Source organism: Oncorhynchus tshawytscha, linkage group LG27 (assembly GCF_018296145.1).
Source record: "Oncorhynchus tshawytscha isolate Ot180627B linkage group LG27, Otsh_v2.0, whole genome shotgun sequence".
Classification (NCBI taxonomy): domain Eukaryota; kingdom Metazoa; phylum Chordata; class Actinopteri; order Salmoniformes; family Salmonidae; genus Oncorhynchus; species Oncorhynchus tshawytscha.
In genome coordinates this window covers 16,433,277-16,447,902 of record NC_056455.1, presented here as the reverse complement: position 1 = coordinate 16,447,902, position 14,626 = coordinate 16,433,277, and the positions used below count along the sequence as shown (strand labels likewise).

Genomic DNA, 14,626 nt, shown 5'->3' with positions numbered 1-14,626 from the left:
GGTCCTGTCATTCCCATATTGTACCTACACACCCATACCAGACATACACCTTCTTCCAAGTCTTGAGAAAAATACTATTTCAATACTATTTTAACTCATTCAATGGCCTCATAAATTACTGGGAATCACAACACCAAATCCCAGGCATAAAACAGGACAGCAAATCTCCCTCTTTCTTCCTTCAGGGCTTGATTTGTATGAACAGATGAAAAGGATATTAAGATAGAAATGATGGAATGCAAGCAGTGTTACCCCAGGTTATATTTAGTCTGTTACAGACACCAGGCCTGATCTTCTATAACATAGTAACATTGGGTTCTTTCCAGTGTGGAACACTATACCAACCAGAGCCCCTCCCCCAACCCCAGTGCAGCCCATTCTTATTGCTAACTCACTTCCTTAAACCCTCCTAAAATACTCCCTCCCATAAACTAAGCTCCTCTCTCCTTCCCTAAATCTCCTCACCCTCGTCCTTCTCCAGACTCTCGTTCCTAATCCTTCTCCAGACCCTCGTCCCATTCTCATTCCCAAACAGCCCACTTTCTTTCTCAACCCACCCCAACTTTTCAGTCTCCTCCCCATTCTCTCCTGACCCTTCACCTCCCACTTCCCCATGATGTCCCCCTCACTCTTCCTCCCCACTTTACTCTTTACCTCTGCATCCCTGCACTGCGAGCCCAACTCTGGACACATGGTCCAGGGAGCGAGAGAGAGGAAACAGGCTAAGGGCAGTTGGGGCCTGGACAGACGGCACGGTGTGATCATCATCTTAAGACACGATGTGTAACTGGACCCAGGGGTGACAGTGAATCCTCGGAAGTGTGCTTCACTGTCAATGAGGAGTCCATATGGGCTGTCAGAACTGGAGTCTGGACATCACCTCTCTCCCAGGCCCGGACCATGACAGCTGCCCACAGCATGCAGACATGTCACACTTAACATTAGGTGACTTTTTTGGAGCGATGGCATAAAAATACAAAATGGACCAGTGGGAATAGTTTTACTGCACTGCAGTTGCTTGAATTGAGTAACATGAATTAAGTAGTCTAGCTTTTGTTCACAATTGTCCAGATTCCATTTTCTTTTCAATACATGTAATTCTACTCTAAAAATAAAGGACAAGGTCAAATACCGTCTTTTGGCATGGCATCCACAACATCTGGTTTTCACTGTCAAGGATCCACACCTAGACACAAGGACAAGGTCAAAATATACTAACAACTGTCAAATACTCAACATGATAACTTGTATAAATGGCTCAATAAATGTGATTGACCAGGTGTATTCCTATGGGCTGGCAGTGGTCTAGTTGTCTGTCAGTACAGTAACCCACAGTAGGTGAGGTTGGTCTCACTCACCTGAATGCGCAGTGGGGAGCTGGAGATGGGCGGTGTCTCCTCCTCAGCCTGGATGAAGTGGCTGAAGTGCTGCAGGCGGGTGTAGCGGCAGTTGGGGTAGGTCACGGTGTGGCTGCCTCCACAGCTCTGGGACATGGCCAGGTAACTGTAGTCCGCCATCTCAGGGATGCGCTCGCTAGGATGGACACAGGAGCGGAGGTTGAAGGTCGGAAGATGAACACTTCTAGAGGTTTTAAACAGACCTGACAGTACAATATTTATAGTTAAATTTGGTCACCCTGCCTCCCTGACACTTCTCTAAACCATAACAAAGCAATATGGACAACTTTTTGGTCCTTCCCATTTCAATACATGTGCTCCCGGCTTCCCTGCCTGACCCTGGCCTGACTGACTGACTCACTGCTTGGGCAGACTCTGGCTGGTCCTCTGCAGTGGGCTCAGGATGTGTGGATAGCGGGAGCTCCCGATCTCCCTCAGAGCGCCCCTGGCTGTAGGTGCGCTCTGGGCCAGATAGGTGCAGAGCCACCTATCTGCCTACACATCATGGTGTGGATCGCTGCACCTGCATCATGGCCCTTTCGGAGCTGGCCATCTCAAAGTGTCCGTGGTTGGTCCCTGGCCTCAGGCTGAGATGGAGGGAGAGCTGGCCATCTCAAAGTGGCCGTGGTTGGTCCCTGGCCTCAGGCTGAGATGGAGAGAGAGCTGGCCATCTCAAAGTGGCTGTGGTTGGTCCCTGGCCTCAGGCTGAGATGGAGGGGAGCTGGCCATCTCAAAGTGGCCGTGGTTGGTCCCTGGCCTCAGGCTGAGATGGAGGGAGAGCTGGCTATGTCAGACACTTGTAACTATGCAACACTTCTGACTGATCTAGTGTGGGTGTTAGGTCTTTGGGAGTAAGATAAAGTTGACTACACTGTATATTGGGACACTGGCACCCCCTGCTGGTTAAAATGGGGCCAAGTAAGAGTTTCAGTTGTGATGTTTGACTGTCTGCTCTCACCTTCTGCAGTGCTGGCGAACCTGCTCAAGCTCATAGATGGTGTACGGTCGGTTGGACTTGTGGGAGGGTAGGCCAGGAGTGGAGGGCAGGGTGACCAAGTGTCTGTTGTTCAGTGGAGAGAGAAAGAAGAAAGAGAGGTAGGTGAATAAGCAGCACCACAATTCCTATTATTTCAATTTCCACAATGTCTGTGTGTACTGTATAAAAATAGGACATTATTATAATTTACTTACGGTCCTGGGGTAAGCATATCGACTGGGCGGTCGCAGGAGATGCAGTGGAACCTTGCCACTAGTTGTCTATGAAAGGGACGTAACAAAGACAAATCAAAACCAAAGTTTATTGGTTGCATACACAGATTTGCAGGTGTTATAACAGGTGCAGCAAAATGCTTTTGTTTCTAGCTCCAACAGCGCAGTAGAATGTCTAGCAAATACAATACAAATACACAAATAATCAAGAAACAAACAAAAATGACAGAACAAGTCCAATTAACAATCCAAGTAGATATATATCAGTGATATATATGTCAGAATCCAGAATATAAATACGTGGTGTGTATAGACAGTATATCATTTGGAAGGAAAATAGTGTGTACAGTAGTAGGTATATTAGGAACAGAATACAGTATATACTGTACATACACAGTGAGTAAACAACAGCATACAAACAGAACATAGACATATAGACAGAATATAGACAGAGATAAAATGAACGCTAAACACAGGAAGACAATGAACGCATGATTATGTAGAACTCCATAGAGGAACCTGGACTTATCCAGCCATCATCCCTCCTGGGCCTGGCTGTGACCAGTGACATGTGACTTACTTCCTGATGCCTGCAGCGTCGTCCTCCTTCGGGGCAGGCTGGGCCTGCAGCTGCTTACGGATGCTCTTCCAGCGGTCCTCCAGCTGCTTCTTCACAGGATCCAGCTCAATCCGGTCCAGATACACAGATAGACAACAAATGTACTACAGGGATGCCAAAGATATAAACTACCACCAGACACACCAGACAGACATTCCATGAGATTTTTACAAACAATGCTATCTGTCACTATAAACACATTCATAAAATAGACACTTAAAAACGTGTGACATACAGACTTGTAAGATATATGTATTGGTGATAGCATAGTAATAACATGTGTGGGCATATCAATGGACATGTAGGCCTATTATATAAACATCCATTTAGCAGGGTAACTTCCTGCTCAGTCCCACCTTGCACTCCATCTCGGTGGAGATTTTGTCAATGATTTTGTGCCAGTCCTGCTCCTGGCCGGTGATCTTGCTGAGCAGCTCCTGGAACATGGTGTTGAGCTCCTCTGTCATGGAGTCAAACTGCATGCGGCTCACCTTGGTCTCCAGGGCACGCTTGTCTGCTTTCTACAGGAAGAGAGGAGATGCCATCAGGGCAATGGCAGTACTAGTGTGGGCTTGTAAGGATTAGGTGAAACCTGTATTAACTTATGGGTTAGGTGAAACCTGTATTAACTTATAAGGGTTAGGTGAAACCTGTATGGACTTGTAAGGATTAGGTGAAACCTGTATTAACTTATAAGGATTAGGTGAAACCTGTATTAACTTGTAGGGGTTAGTTGAAACCTGTATTAACTTGTAAGGATTAGGTGAAACCTGTATTAACTTGTAAGGATTAGGTGAAACCTGTATTAACTTGTAAGGATTAGTGAAACCTGTATTAACTTGTAAGGTTAGGTGAAACCTGTATTAACTTGTAAGGATTAGGTGAAACCTGTATTAACTTGTAAGGATTAGGTGAAACCTGTATTAACTTGTAAGGGTTAGGTGAAACCTGTATTAACTTGTATGGGTTAGGTGAAACCTGTATTAACTTGTAAGGATTAGGTGAAACCTGTATTAACTTGTAAGGATTAGGTGAAACCTGTATGAACTTGTAAGGATTAGGTGAAACCTGTATGAACTTGTAAGGATTAGGTGAAACCTGTATTAACTTGTAAGGATTAGGTGAAACCTGTATGGATTTGTAAGGATTAGGTGAAACCTGTATGGATTTATAAGGATTAGGTGAAACCTGTATTAACTTGTAAGGGTTAGGTGAAACCTGTATGTATTTATAAGGATTAGGTGAAACCTGTATGTATTTATAAGGATTAGGTGAAACCTGTATGGATTTATAAGGATTAGGTGAAACCTGTATGGACTTATAAGGATTAGGTGAAACCTGTATGTATTTATAAGGATTAGGTGAAACCTGTATGGATTTATAAGGATTAGGTGAAACCTGTATGGACTTATAAGGATTAGTTGAAACCTGTATGGACTTGTAAGGATTAGTTGAAACCTGTATGGACTTGTAAGGGTTAGTTGAAACCTGTATTAACTTGTAAGGATTAGGTGAAACCTGTATTAACTTGTAAGGATTAGGTGAAACCTGTATTAACTTGTAAGGGTTAGGTGAAACCTGTATGGACTTGTAAGGGTTAGGTGAAACCTGTATTAACTTGTAAGGATTAGGTGAAACCTGTATTAATTTATAAGGATTAGGTGAAACCTGTATGGATTTATAAGGATTAGGTGAAACCTGTATGGATTTATAAGGATTAGGTGAGACCTGTATGGATTTATAGGGATTAGGTGAGACCTGTATGGTTTATAACTTGTTATGGACCTGTATGGGCTTGATTGGTGACCTGTATGATTTATGGCCTTGGTGAGAGGGATTTTAGCATTAGGTGAAACCTGTATGGTATAAGGTTACTTGAGACATGTGGGATTTGATTAGGTGAGACCTGTATGGTTTATATGGACTTAGGGAACCTGTATGGATTTATAAGATTAGGTGAAACCTGTATGGATTTATAAGGATTAGGTGAGTTCACCTGAGTTGATTAGGTGACACACTGAGGATTTAAAGATAAGACTATGCCATTTTGATTGGTGAGACCTGTGGATTTATAAATTAGGTGAAACCTGTATTCCATGGACTTGTAAGGATTAGGTGAAAGACCTGTATGGATTTAGAACAGAAGTACAGCAGGCATTAGGTGAAACCTGTATGGACCTTATGGATTACGTGAAACCTGTATCATTTGTAAGGATTAGGTGAAACCTGTATGGATTTGTAAGGATTAGGTGAAACCTGTATGGATTTATAAGGATTAGGCTGAAACCTGTATGTATTTATAAGGATTAGGTGAAACCTGTATTAACTTGGCAGATTAGGTGAAACCTGATGATTTATAAGGGTTAGTCTGAAACCTGTATGGACCACTGCCAGGGTTAGGTGAAACCTGTATTAACTTCAACACATTGCTGAAACCTGATAACTTGTAAGGATTAGGTGAAACCTGTATTAATTTGTAAGGATTAGGTGAAACCTGTATTAACTTAAAAGGATTAGGTGAAGCCTGTATTTATTAGGTGAAACCTGTATTAACCTGTCCAGGATTAGGTGAAGCCTGTATTAACTTGTAAGGATTAGTTGAAACCTGTGTGAGCTTGTAGGGATAAATACATATGTGTATGAACTTGTGTATGGACACGTATGGGCTTGTGGTGAATTGTATGGCCTTGGTAGGGTTTAGCATGGGCTGGTACAGGTGAACTTGAGCATGTTGGGATTTGTAGGTACCCCTATGGTCTTGAATGGACTTGGGAAGCTCGTCTAGACTAACATCAACATGTGAGAACTTATGAGAGTTCACCTGAGTTGAGTATAACACACTGCGGGAAAGGGCAACTATGCCATGTTGTGGTGAGAGACCACGATTTCAATCTCCATCTCCACAAGCTCTTTGTCAGCTTTCTTCTCGTCCAGTTCTTCCATGGACTTGTACAGATGCTGTGACAGAAAGACATTATTCTGTGGTTTAGAACAGAAGTACAGCATGGAGCATCTCCTATTCCCCTATGGCCCTCCCTCCCAGACTCACGTCGATGTGGACCTGTTTCTGGACGTGCTCCTCAATCAGGTGGTTGGCTGTGCCGTGGAGCTTCTCACACTCAGCCTGCAGCTGCATGATGGCTCCCTGAACGTCATTCATCAGCTCTGAGCTCTGGCAGAAACAACACAGAGAGACAGGGTTCTATGTCTGTAATACACAGCCATGGCCCCACTGCCATGGAGAGCCTGGCACTGAAACACTCCTTTCCCTCAACACACTGCTGCCCTGATAGAGCTTCCCTTACATATCATCTCTAAACGTATCCCTCCCTCAGGGTTCAACATAACAGACCCATTATTTAATTAAAACCCTTTGCTACTCTGTTTCAACCTCTATCCTGCCCTGCCTATAGTACCTCTGCTCCAGGTCTGCCTCCTCCCTGCTGATTCATGAATCTGCTAACCAGGCCCTGCAGATTCTCATAGCGCTGGAACAGCTGGCTGACCTTCCTGCTCACGTCTACAGAGCAGGAGGGGCACGTGGAGCCTTGCTGCCCGCCTGCCTGACCACTGCCCTGGCCCTGCTCTGACCCCTGGGGCTCCTGCTGGAGGCTCTGGGAGAGCAGCGAGGAGGAGGACGCCATCATGTCCTCCAGCATGCCTCGCAGGTTATCCATCTGCGGTGAGAGGGCAGTATGAGGGCCATGTTGGGGCCACTTGCTGCTACATTATGGATGATGCTGTCTCAGCTATATTCTACAGTTGAAGGTCTGTCTGTCTGTCTGTCTGTCTGTCTGTCTGTCTGTCTGTCTGTCTGTCAGTACTGTCTGTCTGTCTGTCTGTCCACCTGTCTGTCTGTCTGTCTGTCTGTCTGCCTGTCCTGTCTGTCTGTCTGTCTGTCTGTCTGTCTGTCTGTCTGTCTGTCTGTCTGTCTGTCTGTCTGTCTGTCTGTCTGTCTAACCTGATCCTGTAGCTGTCTGTCTTTCCTGGTCTTCTGCTCAGCCTTGGCTGATGTGTTCTCAGTCTTCAGCAGTAGCACCTCTTCCTCCACTTTCTGCACTGCGTTCCTGAACACAGAGTGGTGGAACAGGTGCACCAGGCCATGAGGAGCAGGCCACCACCTCTCTTCCAATGGAAAACTACCACATCTCAACTGGCCATAAAACTGCTGAGGGAAGAACGGCTCGTAATAATGGCGGGAACAGAGCAAATGGAATGGCATCATACACCTGGAAACCATGTGTTTGATGTATTTCATACCATTCCACTACCGCTCCAGTAGTTACCAGGAGCCCGTTCTTCCCAATGAAGGTACCGCCAACCTCCTGTGTTACAAATTACTTAGACTACCAAATGATGTCAAATGTAGTTTCCATAATAAACGATCTATAATTTCTATTTAGCCTTCCTGTGTGCTCCTGTGTCATTGTTTACCTGAGGTATAATATCTGCAGTCTGAGCTGTCCTTGCTTAGGAGAGTCAGAGGAGTCCTCACCGTCTGACCCTTTGGCTGTTTCTGAGCCTCCTCTGAGCCCTGAACTGTTCCTATGTTCAGAATCAGCTGCTCCAGTTCTCCCAGCTATGACAGGGACATGGGGCCATCAACAATGTGTTGTGTGATCTGTGCATGCGTGCGTACATCTTCCTAGCTCACCTTGGCTCTGTCACCCATCAGGCTGTCGACCAGAACTCTCAGATGAGTCAGTTGATCCAACAGATTGTCAGGCACATCCCTGTCCCCTACACATTCAGGACAAAAATGGTCAGCCCACACAAAATACATAATTCAGTAAAAGAAAACATAGAATAGCCATACACTATCCAATCTCCACATTGTTATCTTACCCATGTCAGGGAGTGAGCTGGGAGCTTGCCCTTCCAGCAGCTCTGCTGGTCTCCAGGTGGGCCTGCCCACGTCCTCAGGGCCTCCACTGCCTCTGCCTGCTTCCAGCAGCTCTACTCTGAGGGACTGCTGGGGCAGTGCCCCCATGCTGGCTGGCAGGTGCCAGGAGTGGAGTCTCTGGGGCAGCCCCCCCATGCTGGCCTGACCCAGGCAGGAGCTCCATCAGAGGGACTGCTGGGGGCGCCCCCATGCTGGCTGGCAGTGACAGTGCCAGGGTGAAGGCAGCAGCTCCATCAGAGAAGGACTGCTGGGGCAGCCCCGCTGGCCACACGAGTGAAGGCAGCAGGGACTGCTGGGGCAGCGCCCCCATGCTGGCTGGCAGTGACAGTGCCAGGAGTGAAGGCAGCAGCTCCATCAGAGACTGCTGGGGCAGGCTCCCCCCATGCTGGCTGGCAGTGGTGCAGTGAAGGCAGCAGCTCCATCAGAGAGGGACTGCTGGGGCAGCCCCCATGCTGGCTGGCAGTGACAGTGCCAGGAGTGAAGGCAGCAGCTGCCAGAGAGGGAGTATGCTGGCTGGCATTGAGGCAGCAGCTCCGCTGAAAGGAGTCATGGTGGTCATGACAACTGATGTGGGGACAGGGACTGAGTGCTTGATTTCCTATTGGAGAAATAGCTACCATCAACACAAAGCTAATGTCTATTCCTATGTCTTGTATATGATTGATTGATAAAGGAATCTCGCTCTTTCAAGCAAGACATAAAAGACATGCCTTTTGCAGATTCTGTTGCTCGCTAACCAAGGTGGTCTGCATGATGTCCCAGGTCACACACTGGATGAGCTCGTCTGGGTCTGGGTAACGCCCAACTCTGTCCTGCAGCTCTTTCTGTGATAGAGAGAAGACAAGAAAGAGGAAGTCATGATTAACCTCTTTTTACTAGAGTTAGCTACTACAGTACTATACTATTGTTTGTCTCCTCTTAACAATGTAGTATATAATTTCTGAGCTTGGAAAGTAGTCTCCTCAGTTCCAACTCACGGTGGCAGAGTCCAGGTTGTCCAGTCGGTGGCAGTACTGTTCCACTTCGTTGATTCTGTCAACCAGCTCACTCATATTCAGCTGGAACCCAAAAATACCCAGAGCAACGTCATGCTACCAGATGGAAACAGACATGTAGGATGATCCCTATTATCCTCACTCTATTGTTGGGGTGAGTGACAGGCCAGGTTGCCAGAGATAAGCTGTGGCTCTTTGATGCTGTTGCCCTCTGTATGACTCCATGTCCCCTACAAAGAGGGATGGAGGGAGGGGACCAGGGCCAGGGTGGATCGGGCTCTACATGACTCTATATTTCACCACTGTGTGGGGTGGTGAGATGGAGAAGGATCCCCTAGGGATGAGCACTGGGTATATCCCCTACTGTAGATTAATGAGGGAGATGCCAAATGTTATCTATCTGCAATCCCTCCTCACTATGAGGGTTTGCCAGTATGGATGTGTGTCTGACCTGGTTGAGTTGGTTCTGGAGGCTCTTGACCTCTTTCTTCAGGTCGTCTCTGGACTCCTTCAGGTCCTGGATCTCCTTCAGCAGATCCTGGATCAGCGACATAGACTGGAAACACAACAGAGTGTGTTCGAAGGACTCAAAGCTCAAAGAACCTCACATCACTGGTCAGATCACTTAACACAATCATTACCTTTTGACAGTTTCTGTTATGATGACTGAATGGTAGGCTATAGAAATATAGAGGGTCGCACACGCGATATATAAGCTCCCAGTAATGTATTGGGTAAACCTCCAACATTTCTAAATCACTGTGCCATATTCAGGATGAATCAACACACATGGTGATCTCTTAGCATTAGGTCTAAAGCTTTTTCACAGCCTCTTCATGCCCAAAACACTTGAAACTGACTTAGCCCAGTTCTCTAATCTCCCAAAGTAAGAGTCTGTGAAACTTTGAAGCGGTCAGGGGACTCAGTAAGGTAGAAATCCCCCGGACCAAAGCCATATCTGTGACTATTCCCCTGGCTTCTTCCTTTGAAGATCAGTAGGAAGATCCTAAACCCCTTCATTTAGGAGGGATCCCAAAACCCCTCTCCATGGCTCCATCCAGTTGACATTTCACCCCAAGGGAGGTTACTAGGACACCACCATCCATATGCAGTAGATGAGATACACAAGCTGTTACAAAGCAGCGGTAGGACCTGTCTGTCTCCAGATAATCCATGTTTTTCAGAGTACATAACCCCTGCCCATATGGAACCACTCCACTCTCTAACACAGCTGAGGCCTTGTTGACAGAGTAAACCCACACATGTGCTCTGGGTGTTGCAAATTAGAAATAGGTTGTGTTAACTAAGCAAAGTTGAAACAGGTGGCTCTGAATGTATTGATCAGAGTTCCAGTGGGTTTGTCTAATGCACCCAGACATGAAACGACGCATAGCGACTCCACTGAGCTGCACAGGCCGTCAAAAAAATCATCTGAATAACTAATAGGTTGTTCAGTGAGCTGTAAACGTGGAAGGGATATATGACCTGCGTGTATGGAATTTCTGGAGGAGACCACCTTTTCATTGATCGCCTCAAGCATCTCAGAGACATGAGATTAGGCAAAACATTATCAAATCTTGTAAACAGGAATAGAATATTCTAACCTGGCAACCAACCCAACCCCTAATGACAAACAAAGAGACAATCAACTGTATTTTGGTAACGGACATGACAACCTAAATACAAGCCCCTTCTGACAACAAGCAAAACTCTAGTAAAAGGGGTAGGAAATGAGTAACTAACATAATGTAAGTACACTGACTTTTACTGTCCCAACGATAAGGAAGTTATTTGCGATTGGGAAGAAAGCCATCCACTCTACCTCCCGGTTACTCTTTAGTCAGCCATTAACTGGCTCTGACTAAGATGGCCGGTGGCCTGGAATCCTTCCACGCCACTGTGAACACAGAGCGCCACTCAGGCAGACTTTTCGCAACCCTCTCAGATCCAGGACATGTACCCTGTGGGGTCACAGCAGGAGCGACACCTTTATCAACCACAACAATCCCCTGATAACCTCTGCCATGGGGTAAGAAGAAAGAGACCCTGGCTAAGGGCCTGTATGCTATGAGTTGGGAAATACAATATGCTGCTATGAGTTGGGCCCAGAAAAGGCCAGAGGCAGAAACTGATGGACATTGTGTCCAGTGGGGGTCTTAAGGATATAGCAGACAGGGCCAGAGAAGGCCAGACGGGGCCAGAGAATGCCAGACAGGGGGCCAGACAGGGCCAGACGGGGCCAGAAAGCCAGACGGGGCCAGGGAGGGCCAGAGGGCCAGGGAGGGCCATTGCCAGACAGGGCCAGAGAATGCCAGACAGGGCCAGAATGCCAGACAGGGCCAGAGAGAGAAGGCCAGACAGGGCCAGAGAAGGCCAGACAGGGCCAGCGAGGGCCAGAGGTCCAGACAGGGCCAGTGGATACTGGTATTGACCCACAGTAGTATACCCACAGGATACATTAATGATTCAGAGGATTTTCAGAGGCACCTTCGCCTGTACCCACTGGATGTCCCTCCCTCATATCACCTGAGTGTTAACTGGGCAGGTCTGGGCAACATCAGTGAAGATAGCGAAGTCCTGTGCAATCTTTCATCTTCCTACTTGCTTTATTTACACAGACTGTCATGTCTCTATCAGTGTCCATATTTCAAACTCAGACATTTCAGATACCAGCAGAGATACAGTTCAGAGTGTGGTATGAAGTACTGGACCGATACTGATTCTAAATCATGTACACCCCAGGAGTTTGGTGGCACCTTAATTGGGGAGGACGGGCTTATGGTAATGGCTGGAGCTGAATAGGTGGAATGGTTTCAAACACATCAAACATATGGAAACCACGTTTGACTCCGTTCCATTAATTCCGTTCCAGCCATTACAATGAGCCGTCCCCTCTCAGCAGCCTCCCCTAGTGATCTGTACTACTCAGCTATTCAATTTTGTTCCACAGCATACACAGGGAACACAGGAGTGGTGCCTATCTTTGGGGAGTGGCCTTTCCTTTGGAAACTGGAACAGAGACACAGCGAGGTCATTTGAGAAGACAGTGTGGTGCCCATCACCTATTGTGCTGTGCTCTGTCATCAATATCCTTATCCAGTGTTGAGAGTTCTGAAATGCTCACCATTCACCACACAGACAGGCCCCCAGCTGCGGGACAGGGCTTTGATGAGCAAGCACTCAAGGACTTAATACAGATAAGAGGGCTGAATCACTTGCCAGCAGCATATCCCCCTGCATTCCACTGCTGGCTTGCCTCAGAAACTAGGTAGTTGGTCCTGGTCGGTACCTGGATGGGAGACAGAACGCTGCTGGAAGGCCAATAGGTGGTACTCTTCCCTCTGGTCTAAGGAGATTCAGTGTCCCAGGGCTGTCTTTCAGTGTCCTGACTCTGTGGTCACTAAAGATCCCATGGCACTTATCATATGAGTAGGGGTGTTAACCCGGTGTTGTGACTAAATTCCCAATCTGGCCCTCATGCCATCTAATCATCCATAGCTTCCAATTGGCTCATTCATCCCCTCTCCTCCCAACTTTAACTCTTCCCCTTGTCATTGCTGTAAATAAACCTCAGACTCTAACATCTGTCACAAGATGGATGTCTAGTCTAGAATACCCAGTGGAACTGTAATATAATCCTATTTCTTGACCATTGTGGCCATTTTTCTTTTATCACAAAATTGTTTGACAGATTCCTAAAAACTGATTTGGCCCCTATTTTATGACAAGCAAAATTGTGCACCACGGACAAATCAGTTTCAACACAGTTTTGACTGTTGATCAGGGGAGGCAGCACTGCCACAGCAGCAATGTTCAACTTTCACCTGTCCTCGCATGACATTATTTAAATTTAGAATAAAATTATGACTCAGCGATGACAGTGTGATATTAATAATTACATTTTGAGGAAGAGCCTGTCTCACCTTGGACACGCCGTCCTCACTCGCCTGAGCCTTGCGGCGGAGCTGCATCAGCTGCCACAAGTCGTTGACCGGTGTTGTGGTTGAGGCAGTGCGGCTCAGAAGATCGGTACCGCTAGGAAGCTTCTCCAGCGCGGCCATCTGTCTCTCGATCTGCCGAAGTTTGTCTTCCATGTGATGGTACGGGCTAGAGGACTTGGTCAGATGCGGGCCATGGGGCTCTTGTGGCGGGGCATCCTGCTCTCTCCAGCCGGTGGTCACATTTGGATTTTCAGGTGTCCCAGGATAGCGTGGAGGAGGGTATGCAACGCATTGAAGTTGACAGCTCCAACTTCAGGTGTCCCGATCGACAGGTTCACCAAATCGAACAAACTAATGTCAGCTGACATTTTGTCTCACACTACTTCGGAGTTAGTTATTAAACAGTATTTACGAGGGATATGAAAGATATATCTTCTTCCAATATTGCCATCTTATTTTGTAAAAATTCAACGCCAGAATGATTCAATTAAATAACTTTTTTTTTTTATCGACAGGATCGAACGCAAAAAAAAAATGAAATGTAAAATTATAGAAAAAAAATACTTTGATTCTTCTGTACTAAATAAAAAAGTGTCTGTAAATTAGAATTAAATATTCCCCAAACAGTTACTTTTCAACACTTGTTCGTTGCTACTCAATCTCGGTTGTTTCTTATTCCAATGCCATTTCTAACCTTGTTTTAGAAATGGTTTCAATTTGGTTCTAATCTCTCACGCCTACCATAGAACCGTATTGGACGTAACAATGAGAGTGAGTACAGTTCTCTTTTGTGATTGGATGTAGCCTCCTTCCATTACACAATAATTGCATCCCACATTGTGACTCACAGCGTCCCTGGTTGCTGAGCAACAAGGCAGCGACGGGCATCAAATCCTCATCAGGTAGGACAAGGGTTGTGTTGTTGAGAAAGTATGCAAAGCATCACCTGTTCTCACCCCAGGTATGCAAAAAGGACCATACAGGCACGAAAAAGGCTCAAAATAACAATTTTATAATAAAAAAAAGTTTAAAAAACAAGCATGCATCTCCTGGAGCCTTTCTAAGTAACTACATTCAAGTATAAAAAAAATCTAGTTCATAATCCAAAACACATAGTTTATTCCCTCAAAATCCTATTTATTGCCTCACATCCAATAGCTCTGGCTCTGAACAATCTTCAAACTCAGTTTTCATGTGCCACAGAACTGAACTCTACATTAAGCAATCCACACAGTGAATGAAATGATTAATGAATTAGACTTCACATTTTTGGCAAGGAGGAGCACAAACACTGTAAACAGTTTGTGACCTCAATCGAAATTGCATGATGAAAATATAGAACAAAAAATAAATGCTTGATGTTTACAGAGTGCAGAGGCCATTGGTTCAATGTGAGTTCTAAATAAAACCATAGCCTTATAAACTCATAAGCTCAAGAGTTATTCAATGTGACATTTAACAGAGCAATATAACCTAGAGGAGTTTAGACATAAAAAATTCTAGTCTACATTTTGTAATTCACCATTCATCCATGCCATCATCCTCAATACACTATCTATGGC

At 45.9% G+C, this 14,626-nt stretch overlaps 2 protein-coding genes across 2 annotated transcripts; both read right to left on the bottom strand.

The window, feature by feature from the left end:
* Positions 1-1,298: 1,298 nt before the first annotated feature.
* Positions 1,299-7,340, bottom strand: LOC121841125 (glutamine-rich protein 2-like). Its single transcript, XM_042307521.1, has 9 exons — positions 7,187-7,340; positions 6,642-6,902; positions 6,275-6,397; positions 6,109-6,183; positions 3,582-3,746; positions 3,187-3,329; positions 2,589-2,654; positions 2,356-2,457; positions 1,299-1,533 (listed from the first exon to the last, which is right to left on the bottom strand). The coding sequence occupies exons 2-9, from the start codon at positions 6,900-6,902 to the stop codon at positions 1,317-1,319; spliced, it is 1,152 nt and encodes a 383-aa protein (XP_042163455.1). The 5' UTR covers positions 7,187-7,340; the 3' UTR covers positions 1,299-1,316.
* Positions 7,341-8,361: 1,021 nt separating this feature from the next.
* Positions 8,362-13,287, bottom strand: LOC121841065 (uncharacterized protein C16orf96-like). The gene is made up of 5 exons (XM_042307105.1): positions 13,047-13,287; positions 9,575-9,679; positions 9,106-9,186; positions 8,839-8,952; positions 8,362-8,664 (listed from the first exon to the last, which is right to left on the bottom strand). Exons 1-5 carry the CDS (start codon positions 13,215-13,217, stop codon positions 8,362-8,364), a joined length of 774 nt encoding a protein of 257 aa, XP_042163039.1. The 5' UTR covers positions 13,218-13,287.
* Between the last annotated feature and the right edge of the window lie 1,339 nt (positions 13,288-14,626).